The sequence below is a fragment of the Mesoplodon bidens genome (assembly GCF_964165515.1).
Source record: "Mesoplodon bidens genome assembly, chromosome: 15".
NCBI lineage: Eukaryota > Metazoa > Chordata > Mammalia > Artiodactyla > Ziphiidae > Mesoplodon > Mesoplodon bidens.
Window position 1 is genome coordinate 53,990,821 of NC_138171.1, and position 25,077 is coordinate 54,015,897.

Here is a 25,077-nt window from a genome sequence, read left to right on the forward strand (position 1 = left end):
CTTTCTGAATTATAGTTTTGTCTGGGTATATTCCCAGGAGTGGGATTACTGGATCATATGGTAATTCTGTTTTTAGTTTTCTGAGGAACCTCCATACTGTTTTCCATAGTGGCTGTATCAACTTCCATTCCCACTAACAGTGTAGGAGGGTTCGAAAGGGAAAAATCTTTGTGTGGCATAAATAAGTCTACATCTTGAATTTTGGGTGGAATTATAGGTTTCTGTTGCCTGTATGCTCTGTAATTTAACAAGGTACTCACTGAAGGCCGTTTGGATTGCTTGCAGGTTTTTCTGTTCCAAACAGCACTGCAATGCACATTTTTATATATCTGTTAGCACTTCTCAGTTTCCTTAAGCTAAATTGCTAGAAATCGAATTGCAGGTCAGGGGGTGTGCATGAATTTTAGGAACTTTCCATCTGTAAGGGCAATGTATGCAGAGGCCCAGACCCTACACTCTTGACAACACTGGATATTATCTGTGGTGCTCATCTTATCCAAGCTATGGGTGAAAAGCAATATCTCACTGCTTCACCTTGTATTTCTTCATTTACTAGTGAGGCTGAACATCTTTTTCTTATGTGGATTGGCTATTTGAAGGTGTTTTTAAAGTATCTCTTTTTGTTGATCATAAATTTAATAAAAGTTATAAAACGATAAGTATGGCAAAAATACATAATAGAAAGTATACCCATGTTCAGAGTAGCATTATTCACGATAGAGAAAATGTGGAAGTAATTCAAGTGTCCATCAACAGATGAATGGGTAAACAAAATGTCATATATCCATACAATGGAATATTATTCAGCCTTACAAAAGGAAGGAAATTCTGATTCATGCTGCAACATGGTTGAACCTTGAGGACATTATGCTAAGTGACATATGCCAGTGACAAAAGGACAAACACTGTATGATTCCACTGATATGAGGTTCCTAGAGTAGTGAAATTCATAGAGATAGAAAGTAGAGGGCTTCCCTGGTGGCACAGTGGTTAAGAATCTGCCTACCAGTGCAGGGGACACGGGTTCGAGCCCTGCTCCAGGAAGATCCCACATGCTACAGAGCAACTCAGCCCATGCACCACAACTACTGAGCCTGCGCTCTAGAGCCCGTGAGCCACAACTACTGGGCCCGTGTGCCACAACTACTGAAGCCCACGTGCCTAGAGCCCATGCTCCACAACAAGAGAAGCCACCGCAATAAGAAGCCTGCACCCTGCAACGAAGGGTAGCCCCCGCTCGCTGCAACTAGAGAAAGCCTGCGTGCAGCAACGAAGACCCAACACAGCCAAAAATAAATAAATAAATAATAATAGTAATAAAAGATAAATTTAAAAAAAACAAAACAAAACAAAAAAGAAAAGAAAGTAGAATGGTGGTTGCCAGTGGCTGGAGGGAAGAGGCAATGGGGAATTAGTCTTTAATGGGTGTGGAGTCTCAGTTTTGCAAGATGAAAAGAGTTCTGGAGCTGGATGGTGGTGATACTTGCACAACAATATGAATGTACTTAATGTCACTGAACTTAGTGTCATAAAATGAGTAAGATAGTATACTTATATATATTTTACCACAATAAAAAATTGGCAAAAAAAACCATAAGAAGTAAAAATCCCTTCATAACTATATTGATAAGTGCATATTTCTCCAGTTATTCTGTCTATATGGATTCTAAATATTTTTAAATAAAATGGGTTATTATACCTACTATTTTACAATATTCCCTATATTTCATTTTTAAACAGTTTTTATTGAGATATAATTTAAGTACCATACAATTCACCCATTTAAATTGTACAATTGAATGGCTTTTAGCATATTCACAGAATTGTGCATCCATCACTGCAGTACATTCTAGAACATTTTCATTACTCCAAAAAGAAACCCTGTACCCCTTTGCTGTCACCCTCTAATTCTCTCCCAGCTGTTGGCAACCACTAATCTACTTTCCATCTCTATGGATTTGCCTATTCTGGACATTTGGGGTAAGTGGAATCATATAATATGTGGTCCTCTGTGACTAGATTCTTTTACTTAGCATAGTGTTTTCAAGATTCATTAATGCTCAGTGTATATCAGTACCCCATTCCTTTTTATGGCTGAATAATATTCCATTATATGGAGAGGCCACATTTTATTTATCCATTCATCTGTTGATAGACATTTGGGGTTTTTTTTTGACACTTCTTGGCTATTAGAAATAATGCTTCTATGAACATTCGCTTATGAGTTTTTGTGTGGAGGTATGTTTTCATTTCTCTTGGGTATATACCCAGTAATGGGATTGTTGGATCATATGATAACTCTCTGTTTAACCATTTGAGGACCCCCCTTTTATTTTTACAGTAAACTATAAGACTTGGATATCTTCCTGTGTCAACACACCTCGACATACTTCTTGCATCTTAACCCCTGGATAGTGTTTCATTGTATGAAAATATAATGGTTTATGTACCCATGCCATGTTGATGGACAACAGGCAATGATGGAGATACTTTTCTTTTTTTTAAAAATAAATTTATTTATTTATTTGTTTGTTTTTATTTTTGGCTGCGTTGGGTCTTCTTTGCTGCACTGGGCTTTCTCTAGTTGCGACGAGCAGGGGCTACTCTTTGTTGCAGTGCATGGGCTTCTCATTGCAGTGGCTTCTCCTGTTGCAGAGCACGGGCTCTAGACACGCAGGCTTCAGTAGTTGTGGCACGTGGGCTCAGTAGTTGTGGCACGCGGGCTCAGTAGTTGTGGCTCGCGGGCTCTTGAGCGTAGGCTCAGTAGTTGTGGCGCACGGGCTTAGTTGCTCCGCGGCATGTGGGATCTTCCTGGAGCGGGGCTCGAACCCGTGTCCCTTGCATTAGCAGGCAGATTCTTAACCAGTGCGCCACCAGGGAAGCCCCTGGAGATCCTTTTCTGAAGGGCCTTTGGGTTGTTTCCATTTTTTGACAACATAAACCATCCTGCAGGGAACACCTTTGTACTCTATGGAATGTTTTTGCAGACTGCATTCCCAGACATGATGAGGTGAGGGCTTTATCTGTCTTTAGGGCTTGGTTCTGGTCTAATTCTGACCCTGTGGCCTTATTCCCCAGGGGACCAACCAGGCACCATGGCACAGAAGGACCAGCTCAGTGATGACGAGAAGTTCCTCTTTGTGGACAAAAACTTCTTCAACAACCCAGTGGCCCAGGCTGACTGGGCCGCCAAGAAGCTGGTGTGGGTCCCTTCGGAGAAGCAGGGCTTCGAGGCGGCCAGCATCAAGGAGGAGAAGGGGGATGAGGTGATTGTGGAGCTAGTGGAGAATGGCAAGAAGGTCACGGTCGGCAAAGATGATATCCAGAAGATGAACCCGCCCAAGTTCTCCAAGGTGGAGGACATGGCAGAGCTGACGTGTCTCAATGAAGCTTCCGTGCTGCACAACCTGAGGGAGAGGTACTTCTCAGGACTCATATACGTGAGTATCTTGGGGCAGCCAGTCACTTCTTGCTGGCCTCCTGCACCCCTGAGGGAAGGGAGAGGCTTGGAGATGTCTTCGGGGTGCAGGTTGGGAGGCTGAAGTTTTCACTGAGGGAGGCTGCATGGTAGGATGGAATCGTCCAGACCTGGCTTCCCATTCACCTTGCCCTACCTAGTTCTGTGACATTGAACAGGTTATTTCACCTCTTGAAACCTCAGTTTTCCCATCTGCAAAATGAGAACAATCACCCTCCCCACGTAAAGGAGATCCAAAGATTCCATGTGATCCCATAGGCGCTTGGTCAGTGCTCAACGGATTTCAGTGAAGTAGTTCCCTGCCCTTCCTCCATCTTGGAAATAAAGAAGGGCTCTTAACCTCCTTGGGAAGGCTGGTCCATCCTGGCAGTCAAGTAGGTAGGAGACATGAGGATCTTGGTGAGGTTTGGTGGAGGCCTTCCCTGTCCCAAATGGGAATGCCTAGATTGACCTGGACTCCTCTGGGTCGACTGTGCAGATCAGAGTGGACTAGAGCTGCACTGTCCAATATGGTAGCCACCGGCCACATGTGGCTAAGTAAATTTAGATGTAAACTAATTAAGCATCAATTCTTAAAAGTTCACTTCTTCACTTGTACTGGGCTTCATGTTAAATGCCCAACAGCCACCTGTGGCTAGTGGCTGCTGTAACCTGTGACAGCACAAGTATAGAACATTCCCATCACTGCAGAAAGCTCTGTGGGTCAGTCTGAACTAGATGATGTGTGACTCAGGGGTACAGGTTCCTTGTGGGGTGGGCCAGCTCCCCAGGATATAGAAGGACATGGTAACCCCATTAAGCCAAACTGGTGGGCAGAGGGTGCCCCAGTCCAGCCTTTGTCTATCTTGCCTCTCAGAAAGGGTATGTTAATCCCTTGGGCAAGTTATCTAATTTCTCTGAAATTTTGTTTCCTTCTCTGTCAAATGAACACAAGAATAGTACCAGCCTCACAGACTGGGTTACTCTGAAAAGAAAACACTTGGCATGCTTCCTGGCATGTTGTAGGCACTCAACATGCTAGGTGTTGTTGTTATTAGTTTTGTTGCTGTTATGGTCATTTTTGTTATTACCAGACAGATGTTCTTGGATTCTTTGCAAACTTACGGAAACAGTCACCTCCATCTTTAGGCCCTCTGGTCCTGCCCTTTGTCTTTTACCATGTGAAGATTACAAAACTCCCTTGTCATCTCTAAAATTGTCCTGCAGAATTTTTTCCTAATTAGGAAAATAAAGCACATTCATTCCGGAAGATTTGGAAAATTCAGAAAAGCACAGTAGATAACAGCTGATAAGATGTTGGTGCATTCCTGGTATTTCTTTGCGAGAATAGTGCGTGTTTACATATTGAAAAACCTGTGGACCTAGGCTGGGGACCTGCTCTTCTTTCTACGTACAAGTCAGTGATGAGCATCCCCATTGCTCATTCATAACTCCAAAATGCCCCTTTATGGGCTTTGTGACCTATCCTATGGATGTACCATAATTAATGATCTATTCTTCTTATGGATTGTTCAGAGGGGGTTACAATGGGTTGGTTTTTTTTTTAAAGAGCCAAGGGGGAACGGGGGAGCAACTCATAATTCTATAAATGCCTTCTCTTTATCTCATTTAATTAGTACAACATCCACTGAATGAAGTATGCTAGTCCGTAAGATGGGACGAGCATACTTCATTCAGTGGATGTTGTGCTAATTAAAGCTGAGGCTCAGAGTACTAAAGACTCTCTAAGGATAGTCTAAGATGCTCTCTAACTAAGCAGGGAAAGTCCCTTTTGTCGATACCACTCCTTGTTTGGAAGCATTATCAACCTGCTACAACCTGGTACAGAGTGGATATTTCTAAGGACACCAATCTGCAGGGAGCAAGAGGGGAGCTGGGCTCCTGTGGGCCTCCTGTCCAAGATGAGTTATCTTCATCCAAGGAGGTCAAGGATGGGCCTGGATATGAATCTCACCTGCTATGCTCTGACACAGATGTTTGAGCCCAAAATAGAAATCAGGAAAAATGAGGGGCTTATGAAGGTCCCAAGACCCAGACTATCTTCCAACAGCAGATTAAAAAATGAATCAAATCTTCAAATTCCTGCTATGCTTCTCTGGACAGATTAGATGAAAACCCTTTCAGTCTTGTAACCATATGTCCACTCCTGTCTCGTTCCTTTCTGGTCAGTTTAATCACTTAAATAGAAACTGTTGTCCATGACAGAGGAGATAAAGGAGGACAGGGGTGGAGACGGGGGGCACAGCAAGTTATTCACCCGACGCGTGATAGCGGAAGGCGCAGCCCTTATTACAGGTGGGTGGCAGGTGATGCTCAGGCAGCTGGCCGTGCCCAACTTTGCCTTGATAAAGAAGAGAACTTTCCCTTCCATTCTGCAAGGCTCATTTCGAACAAGGCACTTTTGCTTAGGTCCTGGCTGATGTCTTGTCCTCTTGGGTCTAGAAGAGGTAGAAGCCAGAGGGTCCCGTCTCCTAATCTTAGAGATGCAGGTCTTGCCTGAGCTGCCACAGATCATTGATGGCACACGTGGGGCATGCATGTGGCTCTGATCCCTGGTCCAGCACTCTCTTGCTATTTTGGATGTTGTTGTTGGCTGGCTTCTCTCTGCCTGGGTTGTTTCATGACTGCTTAGCAGTCAGCTCTGTCCCTGGTGTTGGGCTGGGAAGATGAGACAAGGGTTTCAGGCAGAGGGAGCTCAGTGAAGATGTGGGCCTTGCTTGTACTGGCTACTGTTCCAAGTCCCAGCTCTCTGGCGAGAGTGAAGCTCACATCCCACCCTGCGCACGAGGTGACCGAGGCAGAGAGGTGACGAGACTTGCCTGGGGAGGGACCGGATCAGACTCTGGCTTGCCCGTTAAGTGCTCTTGGCTCCCCTGCTTCCCTGTCTGTGGGATGCTGAGAGTCACAGGGCCCAGTCCTCGCCCTGAGGCTGATTGATAACTGAGGGGAGGAAGATAAGGCACACTTGAGCTGGATGCAGATGTGTAACATGGATTCTACAGCGATGAATCGATGAAGGAAAGGTGGGAAATACACCGTACAATGTAATGACCCTGCTTTAAAACAGAAGGAAATCCTGCCATTTGTAACAAAATGGATGAACCTGGAGGACATTATGCTGAGTGAAATAAGCCAGAGAGGGGAAAATCCTGCAGGATCCCATTTACATGAGAATCTAAAATATTCAAACTCAGAGAATCAGAGAGTAGAATGGTGGTTGCCAGGGTCTGGGGGGAGGGGGAAATGGGGAATTTCTTATTTATTTATTTATTTGTGGCTTTTCCTTGTGTCTGTTCACAACTATCTAACCACTCAGACTTAAAAACTTTTTTTTTTGAATAGACAACACATGCAAATAGTAAATAAAATAGTATATAAGGGTATTTTAGAACTTTTCCTTTCAACCCCATTCCTCACCCTCTGGTTCCCCTCCTTAGAGAAACCATGGTCACCCGTTCCTTATGTAGCCTTCCAGCAATATTTTATACATATAGAGGCAAATATATGTATATTTGTATACATACATATGTATTCCTTTAAAGGGCAGTGTGCCATAATTATTGAGCCAGTCTCCCACTGATGGATATTTAGGTTGTTTCCAGTCTTTTTTGCCCTTTAAAATCAAGGCTGTAGCAGATCACATTCTTTTTTTTTTTTTTTTTTTTTTCCGGTAAGCGGTCCTCTCACTGTTGTGGCCTCTCCCGTTGCGGAGCACAGGCTCCAGACATGCAGGCTCAGCGGCCATGGATCACGGGCCCAGCCGCTCCGCGGCATGTGGGATCTTCCCGGACCGGGGCATTAACCCGTGTCCCCTGCATCGGCAGGCGGACTCTCAGCCACTGCGCCGCCAGGGAAGCCCCAGATCACATTCTTGATGGACCAGGTCTTTCTCTAGGATACATGTTCAGAAAGTCATGACATTGCACTACAACCTGGTAAAGAAAGTATGGTTATCCACTGTTTTATAGATGGGGAAGAAGAGGCTCAGGGCTTTGGCCTCTTGCTCAAGTCACACAGGCAATGAGGGCAAGGCTGAGGTTCAACCAGGTCTCTGTGACTTAAAGCCTGCATCTCTTCCACCTTCCCCCACTGTTCCTCATTTCTGCCGGAGGACTTGGGAGCTCAGGGCTCCACAGCTGACCATATAAAGTGTTAGGGAAAAAGTGGACTCACTTCCTAATACGGTCACAAGAGGGAAACCCTTGGCCTGCAGCTGGGACCTGCTGTGGCACCGGGCCCTGAGATGCTGGCTGGGACATGGGAGGCGGGGATGTTGAAACCTGAACTTGACCAGCTGGAAAGGGGCTCGTGGGGATGGGGAAGCAGAAACACAGTCAAGTGCTGGTGGGCTGGGTCAGGTGAGACCAACCAAATTGGAGCAATGGAGACTGAGACTCCAGATTCTGAAGCCCAGCTTCTGTGTGGGGTGTGCTACTGCCTTCCTTCTCCTTCCTGTCAGGCCACTGTGCCCCGGAAAGATGTGCTGAACTGGACAGAGATTCAGATCTGTCTGGAAGCATGGATTAAGTGCTTGCTGTGTACATAGCACCAGGAGGTGTCCTAGGCAAACAGGAGGAAGGTGATATTTCTCCTTCAGAAGCTGATGATGGAGTTGGGAGAGCCATGCCTTCCTTCCTCCTTCCCTCACTCCCTCCCTTCTTTCTTTTATTCATTGTATTCAACAAATATTTATTGAGTGTCTGCTACGTGCCTGGCCCTGTGCTGGGTGCTAGATATACGGTGGTGTGCAGCTTGCAGTCTAGGAGGGACATTTAGACTGAGCCCTGAAAGAGCAGATGGAAATGGCTCTGGGAAGATCAGGGAGAAGTGTTCCAGGGAGAGAGGACATTCCATGTGAAGTTTCCAAGGTGGCAAGGTTTTCATCATCATGAAACAAAGGGAGCACTGGATGGTAACTAACATTTATTGAGCCCCTATTACCTACCAGGTACTGTGCTAAATGCTTCACGAGGGCTATCTCACAGCAAACCAATGAAGGAGCTCCTATTACACCTGCCCATTTTGCAGATGAGGATAACTGAGGCTCAGAGAGGACAAGAGACTTGCCCAGGGACACACAGCCAAGAAGTAGCAGAATGAGAGCTCCAACAAATCCTTGGTAGTCAATCCTATGCTCTTAACCACTGCCCTTTACTGCCTCCAGGTTCCTGGACGGGTGGTTAGTGTTGTAAATGACACATTCTGGAAAGGACATGGCAGTGGCAGTGGGCATGGCCTGAGAGGAGCTGGAGGTGGAGTTGAGGCCTGAAGAGGAGGTAGGGCTTGGTTGGCCTTCATTCAAACGATTGATCGTTTGTTGGGCATTTACTCCATGGAGGCCCCAAGCTGGGGACCGGGACGCAGATGAACAAGACACACAGACCCTGACCTGGAATAGCTTTGCCACCTGTTCAACGAATGTCTATTGAGCACCTACTATGTGCGGCCCAGTGCAAGGCCCCGGGTCACAGAGACGAAGGCAGCACTGCCCCTGCTCCAGGGAAGCTTTGTAATTAACTGACCCCTCAGGCATTCATTTAGCAGGCATTTAGTGAGCACCCACTCTATACCTGAGCTGCTTAGCACCTTATCTGTTAAGTCTCAGTGCAGGGAGTACCTCCCCACTGAAGTTTCTCTGAGCACCCGCCATGTGGGTTAGGGCCTTCTCTTCCCTGCTCCCAAAATACGCTGGGCTCCATGCTTGTTCTTATGATGTTATTTTTGAACGTCCTTTTGATCTGGGGGCTTTTTGAGGGCAGGAATGATCATTGATTTATTTGTCTCCAGCATCTAACACAGACCTGGTATACAGTAGGTGCTCAATAAGTGGCTGATGGATGTTTAGATAAGCCTTATGTTGACCTCATTCTTGCCCTTTTTGGGGAGTGGTGAGAACCTGGGGGATTACTCCCTCCCTCCCCCACCAGTCCTGTACCTTTTCAGGAACATCATTCTCCCTGCACCCGGGCCCAACTCTCATCATCATTGTCCCTTAGCAAATGGTGCCCTGGAGGGAGGCTCCCACTCTTCAACCAGTTGCCAGCATGACTGAAAGCCCTTTGTGGGCAGGACCTTGTGTGTTTTGTCTTCCAGTATAACCCCAGAGCCTTGCACAGTGTTAGGGCACACACAGGATGAATGAATGAATGAATGAATGAGTAAATGAATGAACAAATGATCTGTTGTTTCTGTAGGACAGGGATAGGTCCACAGCCTTATGGACAGTGTCCACTCCTCAGAGTGGGCCAAGTTGGAGCTCAGTGCTGCCAGGGTCTCGCTAGGTGACTTTGGTCAAGTGAAAGTGACTTTGGTCACTGCTCTGAGTGAAACCCAGTGATGGAATATCTGTTCTTCCTCCTTTAGTCACTTCTCGGGGGAGTTGGAGGGAAGACATGCTTCCTGGCCATCAGAGCCTTGGGCAGCACTGATGTTATTGTTTGGAAAAGCAGTTCCTGTGGGACAGGTTGGTGCCTCCCTCCTGGGCTGTGACCTCAGCTCATGGGAAAGGCCAGCGTACAGTAAGAACCAGGACAGCGCCTCCCTCAGGCACAGCACGGCAGGGTGTGCGAGCATCTTCACACCCCTTCCCTGTTCTGATCATTTTCACACACTCCGCTGCGCTTGGTAGGGCAGGACAATTTTTTTTTTTAACATCTTTATTGGAGTATAATTGCTTTACAATGGTGTGTTAGTTTCTGCTTTATAACAAAGTGAGTCAGCTATACATATACATATAGGACAATTATTTAAGATTAATTAATTTATTTTTTTGGCTGCGCCATGTGGCTTGCGGGATCTTAGTTCCCCGACCAGGGATTGAACCCGGGCTCCGAGCAGTGGAAGCCCCGAGTCCTAACCACTGGACTGCCAGGGAATTCCTGACTTTTTTTTTTAATTGCGATAAAATCCATATCATATGGATTCACCATATTCATCAGTTTAAAGGAAACAATTCAGTGGCAGTAATACACTCATTCACAGTGTAGTGCTCCTATCACCACTGTCTGGTTCCAGAACATTTTTATAATCCCCCGAAGAAACCCATTCCAGCTAGCAGTCACTCCAATTCCCCCGTCTCTGCAGTCCCTGGAAACCAGAGATCTGTTTTCTGTCTCTGTGGATTTGCCTGTTCTGGGCATTTCATATAAATGGAACCATGTGATACGTGACCTTCTGTGTCTGACTTCTTTCATTCAGTGTAATGTTTCCAAGGTTCATCTGTGTTGTAACGTGTCAGGACCATTCCTATTTAAAGGCAGCTGTGTTCATCACCATTTTACAGACAAGGGAGTGTGTGCTTTGTTCATGGTCGAGAGTATGAGCTCTGGGGTTAGCAGTCACAATTTTAATTCTGAATTCCCCAGCAGCTGTGTGACCTGGTGACAACCTCACTGGGCCTCAGTTTCCTCATCTGTCAAATGGGCAGCAGGGAAATCATAGTATCCCTGTCACAGGGTGGATGTGAGGATTAAAGAAGAAGATGACTGTGAAGTGCTTAGCTCAGTGGCCGGCGCACAGTAGATGCTCCAGAAGTGGTAGATGTTATTTAAGCCTGCGAGGCTCAGGGAGGTGAAGCAACAGCGGTGAGAGTGGAGCTGGGATCTGAACGCAGAACTTATAAACTATAACACAGGTGCCCTAGCAATCCAGTCTTGCCCCTTGCTCCTCTTCCCCTATATCCAGAGTCAGTGATGCCAAGAGGTTCCCACTAGGACTCTGAGCCTCAGTTTCCCCATCTCTAAAATGAGACGTTGAGGACATCTGTCTAAGGCTGCCACTGTGAGGATGAAGTGAGAAAATGCACACTGTGGTGCTCAGACAATGCAGGCCGTGGTGGGTGTTCTCATGGCTGGACCCCACGGGCTGCTTGTCCAAGCTCTCGTCCCTGCTGGGTTCTGGAAATAAGATGGGTTCTCTGTTTGGCAGACGTACTCGGGCCTCTTCTGCGTGGTGGTGAACCCCTACAAGCAGCTGCCCATCTACTCGGAGAAGATCATCGACATGTACAAGGGCAAGAAGCGGCACGAGATGCCCCCCCACATCTACGCAATCGCTGATACAGCCTACCGGAGCATGCTGCAAGGTGAGCCGCCCATGGGTGCATGGAGCTCCTCCTCCTCCAGGGAGCCCACCAGGGCTGCTTACAGTCACTCCCAGGGCCCCTCCTGTCCTGCCTGACTGCAGTTCTCGCCAAGAATGCGGAGTTTGGCAGGCAGCACTGGGCCTCAGGAGGGCTGTGACTGAAAAAGGGAAAAAGCAAACTGAACATCTGTGTTTGCGGCCCGGGAGGGCAAGGGAGGGCAGATAGCTTGGGCAAATATGGACATGGGCCCGCTCTGGTTTCCGCTCCAGAGCTCGCTGTCCCCCCCGGGCTGCCCGAGGCCCTGGGCAGGCCAGCTGTCTGGAAAATGGTAGGATGCTCTCACCTGGGAAAGGAAGTGGGTCAGGAACAGCTCTGGGGCTGAGCCAAACAGATGTGGATTTGCAACCGGCTGTCACTCACACCCTGCGGGATCCTGTGCAAATGTCTTTTCATCTCCAGCCTCAGTTTCCTCATCTGTGAAAAGAGAGTGATAGGATCCATCTCTCAGCTTGTGGTGAAGATTGTAAAACAGGCTTTTCCTCACTGAAGACCTTTGCATATTACCTCCATGTTTATGTATTATTATTATTACTATCATTAATAGCTTTTACTGAGGTAGAACATACATACAGTAGAATGCAAAAAGTGCACAAATTCAGTGTCCAGCCTAAAATTAATTTTTACTTGTCTACAGTTGTATAATCACCACCCAGACCAAGATGGGAAATAGTTCCAGAAAGTTCCCTCATGCCTCTTACCATAAATGGAATACCTCCTCGTATAAATGGATCTGGTCTTGAGATACAGGAGTTCTGCTCTCCTTAGACTTGGGAAAGGGCAACAGAAAAGAGCTTTGGCAGTTTTAAAGCTGTGCACAATTGTTATGTGATTTTTAGGTGTGAATAGTCTAGAGGTTGTAAGCCGGCAACTGGTAGGCTGGATCCAGCCCTCAGATAAGTTTGGTTTGGTCCACATGGAGTTTTATTTTGTTTTTTTTTTTAACATCTTTATTGGAGTATAATTGCTTTACAAAGGTGTGTTAGTTTCTGCTTTATAACAAAGTGAATCAGTTATACATATGTTCCCATATCTCTTCCCTCTTGCATCTCCCTCCCTCCCACCCTCCCTATCCTACCACTCTAGGTGGTCACAAACCACTGAGCTGATCTCCCTGTGCTATGCGGCTGCTTCCCACTAGCTATCTATTTTACGTTTGGTAGTGTATATATGTTCATGCCACTCTCTCATTTTGTCACAGCTTACCCTTCACTCTCCCCATATCCTCAAGTCCATTCTCTAGTAGGTCTGTGTCTTTATTCCCGTCTTACCCCTAGGTTCTTCATGACCTTTTTTTTTTCTTAGATTCCATATACATGTGTTAGCATACGGTATTTGTTTTTTCTCTTTCTGACTTACTTCACTCTGTATGACAGACTCTAAGTCCATCCACCTCACTACAAATATCTCAATTTTGTTTCTTTTTATGGCTGAGTAATATTCCATTGTATATATGTGCCACATCTTCTTTATCCATTCATGCGATGATGGACACTTAGGTTGCTTCCATGTCCTGGCTGTTGTAAATAGAGCTGCAATGAACATTTTGGTACATGAATCTTTTTGAATTATGGTTTTCTCAGGGTATATGCCCAGTAGTGAGATTGCTGGGTCGTATGGTAATTCTATTTTTAGTTTTTTAAGGAACCTCCATACTGTTCTCCACCACATGGAGTTTTAAGGATACCTAAATTAGTTGCCAACTTTTAAAAATTTGGAGATTGTACATAGAAAACCAGATTTCTAGGTTGTTTTGAAAGTATTGGAACGTCTGGCAACATGTGATCCCACCTGTCAGCTGCCCCTTTAGAGGGAGTATGAGTTCTCCAGTTCCCCAGTTCTCACCTGGCCTGATGCACTTGTTTGTGTTAACTGCCTGGTCCCTGTGTTTGACTTTGCAACCCCTGAAATATCTTCCTCCAGGAATGTTCTGAGTTGGGAATTGAAAGGAGCCCAGTTCTGGAAGCTCCTGAGGGCAGAGATCCAGGTGTGCCTAGGAGATATAACCCCCCAAGGTAGAGGGGCTCAGGTATAAGTTCCCCAAGGGTTACTGACAGGGTTAGCCAAACCCCACAGGTGTGACTCAAGCTGGACCACTCCAGACGAAAGACTACCATTACCTCCAAAGGCTAGAATATGGAGCCTTGCAAAGAGGGTTGTGGAGATAAAATCTCAGGTAGTAAAGTGATGACTCTTGGAGTTAGGTATGTGTTTTTGTAAAAAAAAAATCATTGTGGTCTCCCTTAATGGAAAAGTATAAAATGGTGGTTCACACACCTCTTTGGGAAGCTGAACATCACAAAGTTACAGTGCTTGTATCATTTGGGGTGCTTTTGCTTGTGAGAAACATAGCAACCAATTAAAGTGGCTTAAACAACAGGAATTTATTACCTCACATTGCAAATAGTCTGAAAGTTGATGATTTCAGGCTTAGCTAATTCAGCACCTCAAAACCAGACTTTTTTGGGATTTTCTTGGCTACCTCCTCATGGTCACAAGATGGCAGCCATAGCTCCAGACATCACATCCTCATGTGATAATATCCGAAAGCGTGAAGGATGTGGAGGATTTGGTTTTTTCCTATGTTTCTTTTTTATCAGAGAGGAAAACCTTTTCCAGAGGCTTCTCAGCAGGCATCGTTTATGCCTGATTGGCTAAAACTTGATCACATGCCAACCTCTAAACCAATCATTGGCAAAGAGGACTGGAACATTTATGATTGGTTTGGACTATTCCTGGTTCTTTCCTGGAGCTGAGGGAGCTCCCACTAAGCACATTTTATCTGAATACCAGAATGAAAGAAAATTTCGTTAGCAAAGAGGAAGGGGGGAGTGACAGTGAAGCACTGCCATCGTGCTCTTAAATATATATGTGTAACTTTAAAAAAAACTTGAATCTTATATATTGATTCTAGAAAAAGTAAAACATATATTTAAGCAAAAGAGAATATACCAGCACCCAAAATTCTATCACCCAGAGATCACCACCATTAACATTTTGCTATGAAACCTTCATACACTAACTGAGCTGGATGGCATGAAATGAAGGACGTTTTGACTATCTGAAAATAATTGGTTCCAGAAAAAAATCACTTAAAACAGGCACTGTAGATTAAGGGGGAAGGGGGCTTGACGGGCTTGAAAAATGACACTGCAAATTATGAACACAGGCTTATTTATTTTACATGTAATAGGAATTTGGTGGTAATTTCAACTAGATGCTAATTCTTAGATTGAGTATAAAATTAATTCATTTTTTTGCCTTAACTTTTTTTGGACAGAACCATGTGAGAGCATAAGACAACATTCTTCATGTCATGCTTGATTTCTACAGTGTAGGGTAAGAGGATAATTTTTGCAGACTTATTGGAGAGATTACCACTTTTGCCACGGGCTTTTACTTATTTGGCGTTGAGCACGGTGTCTCAAAGCCCCTGTTATGTTACCTTTCCTGATGACTCTCTGATATTTGGTTGTGAATTGATCTGACTTTCTGCGGCCTTTCAGAGGGCATGGACATGTGACATTGCACCTTCAGGGAAATCAACAGTTTTGCAGAGCTGCCACTTCATTGTGCTTGTATCAAGACAATGGATGTTGACACCCAGTAATTGGCAAGGTGAAGCCTTTGAGTCGGAGGGCAGTAGTGATGCAGACCAGAGAAAGATGTTTCAGTGGGGTCTGATTTCCTAAATAGTCGTCTCATTGAAGAATATTTTTGTGTTGTGATAACTTTCATCTCCCTAGACAACTTCCCATCCATGTGGCAATGTTATACTCTATACCAGGGCCCCTGGGGCTGATAACATTTCATTCCTTTTAGGCTCTATATTTTAACACAGAATTATATAGTGAAATATAAAATTACTTAGAAATTTCAGGGTCTTCCCTGGTGACACAGTGGTTAAGAATCCGCCTGCCAATGCAGGGGACACAGGTTCATTCCCTGGTCCAGGAAGGTCCCACATGCCATGGAGCAACTAAGCCCGTGCACCACAACTACTGAGCCTGTTCTCTAGAGCCTGCGAGCCACTACTGAGCCCACGTGTCACAGCTACTGAAGCCCACGCGCCTAGAGCCCCTGCTCCGCAACAAAGAGAAGCCACCGCAATGAGGAGCCCGCGCACTACAATGAAGAGCAGCCCCCGCTTGCCGCAACTAGAGGAAGCCTGCGTGCAGCAACGAAGACCCAACGCAGCCAAAAATAAATAAATAAATAAATAAATTTTAAAAAATAAAATTACTTTGAAATTTCAAACCTCAAGAGAAAATGACAGCCATGAGCGCACAGAACCATAAAAGATAAGCTCTTTTTAGATTAAATGTTAATCAACAGCTGCTACGTATGTATTCCTTTTGGCCTTACCTGGTGCTTCCTGGCAAATTAGTGATGATAGACTCCAATGGAAAAAAATCCCTCCCCCGCCAAGAAAAAAATCAAGGAGAAAAATATACGTTTGGGAAAAATAATTTTTTTTCTCTAGAAAGTGGGAATTTGGTTTTTGTGAAGGAACATGTGGGCCCGGTTTGTGACTCTATTGGTGAATGTTGCTATCCCAGGCTGTACAGTCATTTGGCTTGAATCATGCTGAACTTTCCGTCTTAGAGGGGTCAAGCTAGCAGCTGTGGCTTCCTCCTCAAGTCCTCTGTGGAACAGGATGGAGTGTGAGGAGGTGGGGTTGGGAAGGGGTGGAGAACATGTCCACTGAATACAGAATGAAATCTTTAAAATATGTGACGTAGATGCTTAAGTTCCTGAGGACCGCTAAACTTCATAAAACCCACAAACTCCATCCTTGTCTGCCTGCTCATCACTGAATCTCTGGCATGTTTGCTGGTGCCTGGTGTGGAGTAGCTGCTCCGTTAATATTTGTGATGAATGAAGGAAGAACTCTCAGAGTTGTTTAAAGAAAAGAACCAACCAGGGTCAGGATGGGGGTGGGTGGGTTGTCCGAGAGGGGTGGGGAGTTACAAGCCTTGCTGGCTTACTAAGAGGGGAAAGGGGAGCTGGGGTGGCGTTCTGGCTGAGAATAGTAACAGGGGAGTTGGGAATATGGGAGGGGATTTCTAAGACGTAATTCACTGACTACCCCCTCCCCAAAGGAAGCCAAGCCCCTGGGGAAGAAGAGGATGGGAGAAGTAGGCATTTAAAGATGCAGCTTATATATGTGTATGTGTACATGATGTCGTGTTTACCTTTTACATTTCCCAATTTTTTCCTTTTTTTTGGAGAGATGATAGATTCAAATTCAAAAGCTGAAAATTCTCACCTTTCAACCCTTGTGCACTAGATGCCTAATTTGCCTCCCCAGAGAGAACCATGGTTTCTAGTTTATTAGATATTCTCCTAGAGATATTTTCTGCACATGTGTGCAGATACATATCTATTTCCCTCTCCTCGAGATTTTCCCACAAATATTAACATTCCATATGCACCGTTCTATAGGCTGCTAGAGTATTACATGCCTAAAGGGATTCTTTGTTCCTTTTTTCCATTTTTGGTTTTTATTTTTAGTGAAGGTATATGTGAAGATGATTCAGAGTCAATTCCTCAAGGCTTATTAAGGAAAATAGCTCTCCTTTGTTGCTTCTCTAATTTCCCCTTCTCCAGGGGTATCCATTATCAACCCTTTAACTGATTTTTGGATAGTTACCTCTGTGATCACTAAAAAACTTGAGTATATTGCTCATATCTTAATTTTTTCCCTGTTTTAGTCAATAGCCTATTGACTTTTCATCATGGAACATGAGGATTTAGCTCAGTCACCCCTTTGCTTTGCGCCTCCTGTCTCCTCCCAGCACATGTGCACGCGCGCCCTATCTCATAGAATCCCAACATAGTTTTGTATTAACCTTGATGAAAACTATATTCAGAGTTTACATTATTATGACTGTGTAGATGCTATTCACAGCTGAGCTCTGCACTGTCTTGTGATTGCTTTTTTTTGATTGTGTGTCTCACAACAGTGAGAAGCCTGCGAACCGCAAAAAAAAAAAAAAAAAAAAGCCAATCTGATTCTTGATCCTTTGTGTATGACCAGTTTTTTCTCCTTCTCTGGAAGCCTTTTTTTTTTTTTTCTGACTCTGCTTTATCCCCCTGTTTATGATGGTGGAATCTGGCATGTGTCTGTTTTCACCCATTGTGCTGGAGACTGAGTGGACCCTCATAATCTATAAACTCATGTCCTTAAATTCTGGGAAATTTTTGTGAATTATGTCCTTAATAATTTATTTCTCTTTGTATTCTCTCTCCTGTTTTTTTCTAGATGTTTTCTTATTTCCATAATGGAATTCCTAGATTGTTTTTATGATTTTCATCTTTCTCGTCTCATTTATTTTCTGGGCAGTTACCTCAACTTTATCTTATGAACCTTCCATTGAGTTTTCAATTACTGCTTTCATTAAAAAAAAAAAAATTCCAAGAGCTTTGTTTTGTTTCCTGAATGTTTCTTTCTTATAACATTCTTTTTCCATGTATGTCCCTTTTCTTGGAGGGTACTCTTCCACAGGTAGGTCTCTGTTTCCTCCAAGAGGCATATTTTCTTTTTTATTTGTTTTAATTTATGTTTGTCTTATTAGTGGCTTTCTTCAGATGCCCGGTGAATTATTGGCTGTCCATTCATCTGGGATGCTTTAATGCATGGGCACCAAAATGTTGATGGCAGCTCTGTGCTTGCAGGAGGAGCTTGCTGATGATGAGCTTGGCTATGGGCTGGTGAAGCTGGGCTGCTCCATCTGGGCACTTCTGCTATATCTTTCAGTCTTTTTTCTTGGGCTGCTGAGATTCTTCAGAGAAGACTTGTGCAATCTTCTGCCTGGAGGGAAAATATCTGTCTACCACCATTTTGAGGGTCTAGTTGAGAAGAGGCTGAGGGTTTCAAACTGTGGGATCAAACTTGCGTGTTATCCTCTTGCTGTCAGTATGGTCCCTGGTTTCCCCCAAGACAGAGACCCTCTATTTCTTCCTCTCCAGAGTATAAATCTGCCCCTCTTCTATGGGTTGTGGGAAGGGCAGTCACTTGGCTGCAGGGGTGTAGAAGGTATCTGGAGTGTCTAGCAGCTTCTCAAACAAACATTCAATCAGTCCTTGTGGGTTTTTTTTCCCCCTACCCACTTCCCGAGGCCCGGGGGCTGCCAGTTACTGAGGTTTGGGGCTGGAGGCAGGGGGCTCTGCTTCTCCACTTTCCCCACCGCCAGCTTAGACTTCTCTCCTGGGGCTGTCATCACTCATCCTGTTTGCTGGCTTCCCAGGTTGTGCTGCTGTTCTCTCCTCTTCTGTTCATTTGAACGGCTTCATGTGTTTTTGAAAAACCCCTTTACTGTCACTTTAGTAAGGTTTGGGGAGGAAGAAGCACTAAATACCCGTGTTCAACCCACTATCTTTTTTTTTTTTTAGCATCTTTATTGGAGTATAATTGCTTTACAATGGTGTGTTAATTTCTTCTGTATCACAGAGTGAATCAGCTATACATATACATATATCCCCATATCTCTTCCCTCTTGCGTCTCTCTCCCTCCCACCCTCCCTACCCCACTCCTCTAGGTGGTCACAAAGCACCGAACTGATCTTCCTGTGCTATGTGGCTGCTTCCCACTAGCTATCTATTTTACATTTGGTAGTGTATATATGTCCATGCCACTCTCTCACTTCACCCCAGCTTACCCTTCCCCCTCCCCGTGTCCTCAAGTCTATCCTCTATGTCTGCATCTTTATTCCTGTCCTGCCCCTAGGTTCTTCAGAGCCACTTTTTTTAGATTCCATATATATGTGTTAGCATACAGTATTTGTTTTTCTCTTTCTGACTTACTTCACTCTGTATGACAGACTCTAGGTCGATCCACTTCACTACAAATAACTCAATTTCATTTTTTTAATGGCTGAGTAATATTCCATTGTATATAAGTGCCACATCTTCTTTATCCATTCATCTGTCGATGGACACTTAGGTTGTTCCCATGTCCTGGCTATTGTAAATAGAGCTGCAATGAACATTGTGGTACATGACTCTTTTTGAATGATGATTTTCTCAGGGTATATTCTCAGTACTGGGATTGCTGGGTCATAAGGTAGTTCTATTTTTAGTTTTTTAAGGAACCTCCATACTGTTCTCCATAGTGGCTGTATTAATTTACATTCCCAGCAACAGTGCAGGAGGGTTCCCTTTACTCCACACCCTCTCCAACATTTATTGTTTGTAGATTTTGTGATGATGGCCATTCTGGCCGGTGTGAGATGATACCTCATTGTAGTTTTGATTTGCTTTTCTCTAATGATTAGTGATGGTTTGCATCCTTTCTTGTGTTTGTTGGCAATCTGTATATCTTCTTTGGAGAAATGTCTATTTAGGTCTTTTGCCCATTTTTGGATTGGATTGTTTGTTTTTTTGATATTGAGCTGCATGAGCTGCTTGTATATTTTGGAGATTAATCCTTTGTCAGTTGCTTCGTTTACAAATATTTTCTCCCATTCTGAGGGTTGTCTTTTCGTCTTGTTTATGGTTTCCTTTGCTGTGCAAGAGCTTTTAAGTTTCATTAGGTCCCATTTGTTTATTTTTGTCTTTATTTCCATTTCTCTAGGAGGTGGGTCAAAAAGGATCTTGCTGTGATTTATGTCATAGAGTGTTCTGCCTATGTTTTCCTCTAAGAGTTTTATAGTGTCTGGCCTTACATTTAGGTTTTTAATCCATTTTTGGTTTATTTTTGTATATGGTGTTAGGGAGTGTACTAATTTCATTCTTTTACATGTAGCTGTCCAGTTTTCCCAGCACCACTTATTGAAGAGGCTGTCTTTTCTCCATTGTATATTCTTGCCTCCTTTATCAAAGGTAAGGTGACCATATGTGTGTGGGTTTATCTCTGGGCTTTCTATCCTGTTCCATTGATCTGTATTTCTGTTTTTGTGCCAGTACCATACTGTCTTGATTACTGTAGCCTTGTAATATAGTCTGAAGTCCAGGAGCCTGATTTCTCCAGCTCCATTTTTCTTTCTCAAGATTGCTTTGGCTATTCAGGGTCTTTTGTGTTTCCATACAAATTGTGTGATTTTTTGTTCTAGTTCTGTGAAAAATGCCAGTGGTATTTTGATAGGGCTTGCATTGAATCTGTAGATTGCTTTGGGTAGTATAGTCATTTTCACAATTCAACCCACTATCTTTTTTTTTTTTTTTTTTTTTTTTTTTTGCTGTACGCGGGCCTCTCACTGTTGTGACCTCTCCTGTTGTGGAGCATAGGCTCCGGACACGCAGGCTCAGTGACCATGGCTCACGGGCCCAGCCACTCTGTGGCATGTGGGATCTTCCTGGACCGGGGCACGAACCTGTGTCCCCTGCATCGGCAGGCGGACTCTCAACCACTGCGCCACCAGGGAAGCCCCAACCCAGTATCTTTTGATGGAAATTCTCTCACTCCTTCTTTTCCAAAGAAGCAATAATGGTGATAGTGGATTTTTATTGTGTGCTTCCTATATGCACAGGGCTTTCCAGGAATAATCTCCATTCATCCTTCCCACAAACCCACAAGGGAGACAGGATCAGATTAGAACCTTTAAATTAAGCCCTGAAACTATTATGGTGCCCACACATGTAATCCAGAATAAAAAGAACAGTAAACTATAAAGTAATGAAAGCCAACAAAGTTTTAAGTTTTCCCATGACATTTACTATGATAGTTTTTAAGATGTAGCAAATATTGACTCCTTTGAAATGTTCTTTATTTTTACCTCCTTCCCTTCCTTTGCTTGTGGACCTATGTTTACATGACTGGTCAGATAATCCAACCCTGGAGGCAGGTGCTATTTTTAGCCCCATTTTATTGTTGGGGAAACTGAGGCTCAGGGAGGTGAAGAACTTGACACATGAGTATCAGAGTGGATTTGAACTTGGTTTATCAGACTGCAAAGCCCAGGGCTTTCTGGACAAGTGGGTGATGCTGAGCTGCTGCACAGGCCGCTCCTGCCCCATAGAAGGCTGTTTGCTCCTGCAGGGCTGTCTCCTTACATCTCAGGGGGTTAGTGTTGAGGGCCCAGCACTTGGGAAGCTGACGTTAGTGACTTCAGCAAATTAGCATGATGAGTGTGGGGAAAGCATCACCAAAGCTTTCCCGACAAAATCCACTTTGGATTTCCCACCGCCCCTCTGTGGGTCCCTGGGGTGAGGGATGGTGTGAAAGGCAGATGAGATTTCATTCTGCAGACGAGAGGAACCATCAGGATCTGTCACTGGAAGTGTTGTGTCCTCACCTAATTAGCACCAAATGGCCACTCTCAGGGGATTAAAAAAAAAACAACAGCTACAGAACTTTATCAGCCCAGGCTCTTGGCTGAACCCTCTTCAGGCTGCGGAGAAGTCTGTGGGAGTGGAGTGATCCAAACTCCACTCTCTGCTTTGCAAGTTCCCACACTCAGTCTGAACCCTCTGACCATGGCCGGCAGGCACTGGGGGGCTGGCTCGTGCTCCCCCAACCCCCAAGAGGCTCCCTTGTAAGCTCAGCAGAGACAGGAAGGGCAGCGATGCGCATTGGGCTCACTGCCCCATAGATTCTGCCTCCCTTGGCCCTTGCCGGTCCCCTGCAGGACAGCCTCCCCATTTGACAGACTGAAGAAACTGAGGCTCAGAGCACTGAGTGGCTTGGCCCCCGAGCTGAGTGTCAAACCTGACAACGTCACCTTTGGCCACCCTGGAAACATTCTCTGAGGCAGTATGGTAGATAGTGTAGTGCTGTTACCCCCATTTAACAGATGAGGAAACTGAGGCCCCAAAAGGCTAAGGGACTGGCTTAGGCCTTATAATTAGAAAAGGTTGAACTTGGCCTGATACCCTGTCCTCCTGGGACAGAATCACTGCCGTCTGTAATCACTTCACTGGCTCCCTGTTGTAGGAGACAGAGAGGATGGAGTGGTAATGATAAAAAAGCTAATAGTAATAGCACTTATTGTGCTTTTGAATGGGCCTTGGGTATTTTTAAGCTCTTTGTGTGTCCAGTCTCATTTCATTTTCACATCCTTGGAATGTGTGGGTTTTTATCCCTTCCTGGTGAGGAAACTGATGCTCTGAGTTGCCTAAGAGGTGGAGCCGAGAAGTAATTCTAAGTCATTTTGCTCTTGAGACTGTGTTCCTGTGACACATCCCCAGGGAGGGGACCGATTGCATGCTTCTCTGCCTCTCGGCGTCTTTGCTGCAGCTCTCTGCTCAGTGTCTGGCCTGGCGGTGTGAGGGATGCTGGCAACCCCACTGTCTGGCCCCATCTGGTTGGCCCTCTGAGTTTTCGTGAGAAGGTCACGTTCTTTGGCAGGAAATGAGGAAGAAGGGTCATCTGATTCTGATGAGCATTTTACGGACTGCCCGTGGTGTCTCACACAGATGGGAAAGAGCTAAGGAGAATTAATTTTTTAAAATAAGCAGTAAATATTGAGTTGGAGAAGCAGATATGCTTAAGGGAGTGGATTTGGGAAGTTCTGGCTGACACTTGGTGATGGTGTGTTCCTCTTGGACTATGCATGCTCCAGCCTCCCGGCTCTGTGGCCTCCCAGCCTCAGAGAGAATCTAGCTCCCTGTTCCCTTTTTTGTCCAAAAGTATTGATTGAGGCCTCACTGTGGGGAGGCTTGTGGTGGGGGACACAGTCTACTGAGGGGTGCAGATGTTAATCAAGTCCAACCGCAAGTACATGTGTTGTCGGGGAGGTCAATGGAGCTGTGAGGTGGACGCTGGGACCTGTCCCAGGCTGGGAGGGCAGAGGAGGCCTCCTTACGAGGTGACATGTGGGCCTAAGGGAGCTGATGGGATACACGAGGCTGTGGGGCTGGAGCAGAGAGGAGGACACAGAAAGTGGAGGTGGGAGCTGCAGCCCAGGAGGCCACCGGGAGGATATCGGTCTTCGGGTACCCACACCCCCTTAGCTGGCCAGTTCCGCTATTAAAGATGCCAGAGCTTCATGTGGGTCTGGAAGAGTCCTGCTGGGGTCCAGCACAAGCTCTCAGAGTACCTCTGCCCACCCAGAATCTCTTCCTCCCCACGTTGCTGTGGGGAGGAGGGTAGAGAGAGGAAAGCCTGGACTTACAGAGCAGAGGTTTAGGGAGTCGCTTTTGAGCGGGTTCAAATCCCAGCTCTGCCAAGGCGCCCACTTCTCTGTGCCTCAGTTTCCTCATTTGTCCCATGAGGAGATACCTATCCCGGTGGTTTTGAGGGTTGATTTGGACAGTGCCTGGGGAGTACAGCACCAGGCAGGCAAGTGCAGGGCCTGAGCTGTCACCTGGCTGGGCCCAGGGTGGAGGCCCAGCACTGACCTTGGGTCTGGAACCCTCAGCATCCACCTTTGTGGGTGGCATTAGGGAGGGAGCCACCTTTCTGCACTTGGTGGAGGCCAGGTCCTTCCCTGGTCGGGGGGAGCGGTGACCCTGCGGGGACCTGGGCTTGGCCACCTCCCGCTCCATGGGTCCCACAGCAGCCTGGCGCGGGAGGGAGGAAGGGAAGCCGCCAGCCCGGGCTGCTCTCAGGCCCAGCTTGGTTTTCTCCTTTTATGGTCAGCCTGCAGGCCTCTGGCTCCCCAGCCAGAAACCACGAGCTGGTGTGGGGATCAGGCCGAAATAGCTGGTCTGTGGGGAGCTGGACGTCTCCTGGGAGACTCAGGCCTGGTGCAGGGAAGACAACAGGAGCCCTTTCTGTCCTTGGAAAGCTCCCCCACGCACCTGCTCATCCAAGGCCAGACCCCCAGGCCCTGGAGAAGGAGGGAAGACAGGTGCGTTTGGGGCTGGGGTGTGAGGTGAGGCAGACCCCAGGGCTCCGGGCTGGCAGCTCAGCCAGGCGCAGGCGGTGCTGGGATGCGGGCTCCAGCCCTGCCATCTCTGCTCTTGCGCTGTGCTCTTTCCCATCTCTGACTTCCCGTGGCCCAGGCCCTCTGCTTGGGATGCTCAGCCTCCTTGGTGCCTTTCCCCCTGAGGATTCCTACACATCCTTCTCTGTGTGGCTCAGCTGTCCCCTCAGCTGCTAAGAGGTCCTGTCTGTCTCTCGGGGAGCATTAAAACAGCCTTTCTGTAGCACTGCTGGCATATACCCATTGTGGCATTTGCCCACATCTTGCAGTCCGTTCTTTGCCCATCTGACCCCCACACTGGATCATAAGCCTCTCAAAAGCAAAGACTGAGTAGGTCTTAGTAAACTTTGTGTTTCCATTGCCTGACGCATAGTAGGGGCCCTGGACTTGTTTGCTGAGTGAATATGTGAATAAAGGAAGAAGCGCTGACTGTGGCTTCAATCTGAATTGCCTTTCTGAGAGAGAGAGAGAGAGAGAGAGAGGGAGAGAGAGAGAGCGAGATTGAGAGAGAGAAAAAATGATTGGCTGAGACTGATTCAAATCAACAAGCATTTCCTGAGTACCTACTATGTGTCAAACATGGTCCCTGCCCCCCTGGATCAGGCACAGCCCTTGGCCCTCGGGAACTCATGGGCCAGTAGGAGAAGCATTA

General features: G+C 45.8%; 1 protein-coding gene across 2 annotated transcripts in view; it reads left to right on the top strand.

Moving 5' to 3' along the window:
• MYH11 (myosin heavy chain 11) overlaps nucleotides 1-25,077 on the top strand; it is a 126,527-nt gene that overhangs the window by 13,265 nt on the left and 88,185 nt on the right. For both annotated transcript variants that reach the window (XM_081257429.1, XM_081257430.1), the window contains exons 2-3: nucleotides 3,079-3,440; nucleotides 11,405-11,561. In XM_081257429.1, coding sequence (XP_081113555.1) covers nucleotides 3,096-3,440; nucleotides 11,405-11,561 — 502 coding nt within the window. In that variant the 5' untranslated portion in view covers nucleotides 3,079-3,095. The remainder of the gene's footprint in view (nucleotides 1-3,078; nucleotides 3,441-11,404; nucleotides 11,562-25,077) is intronic.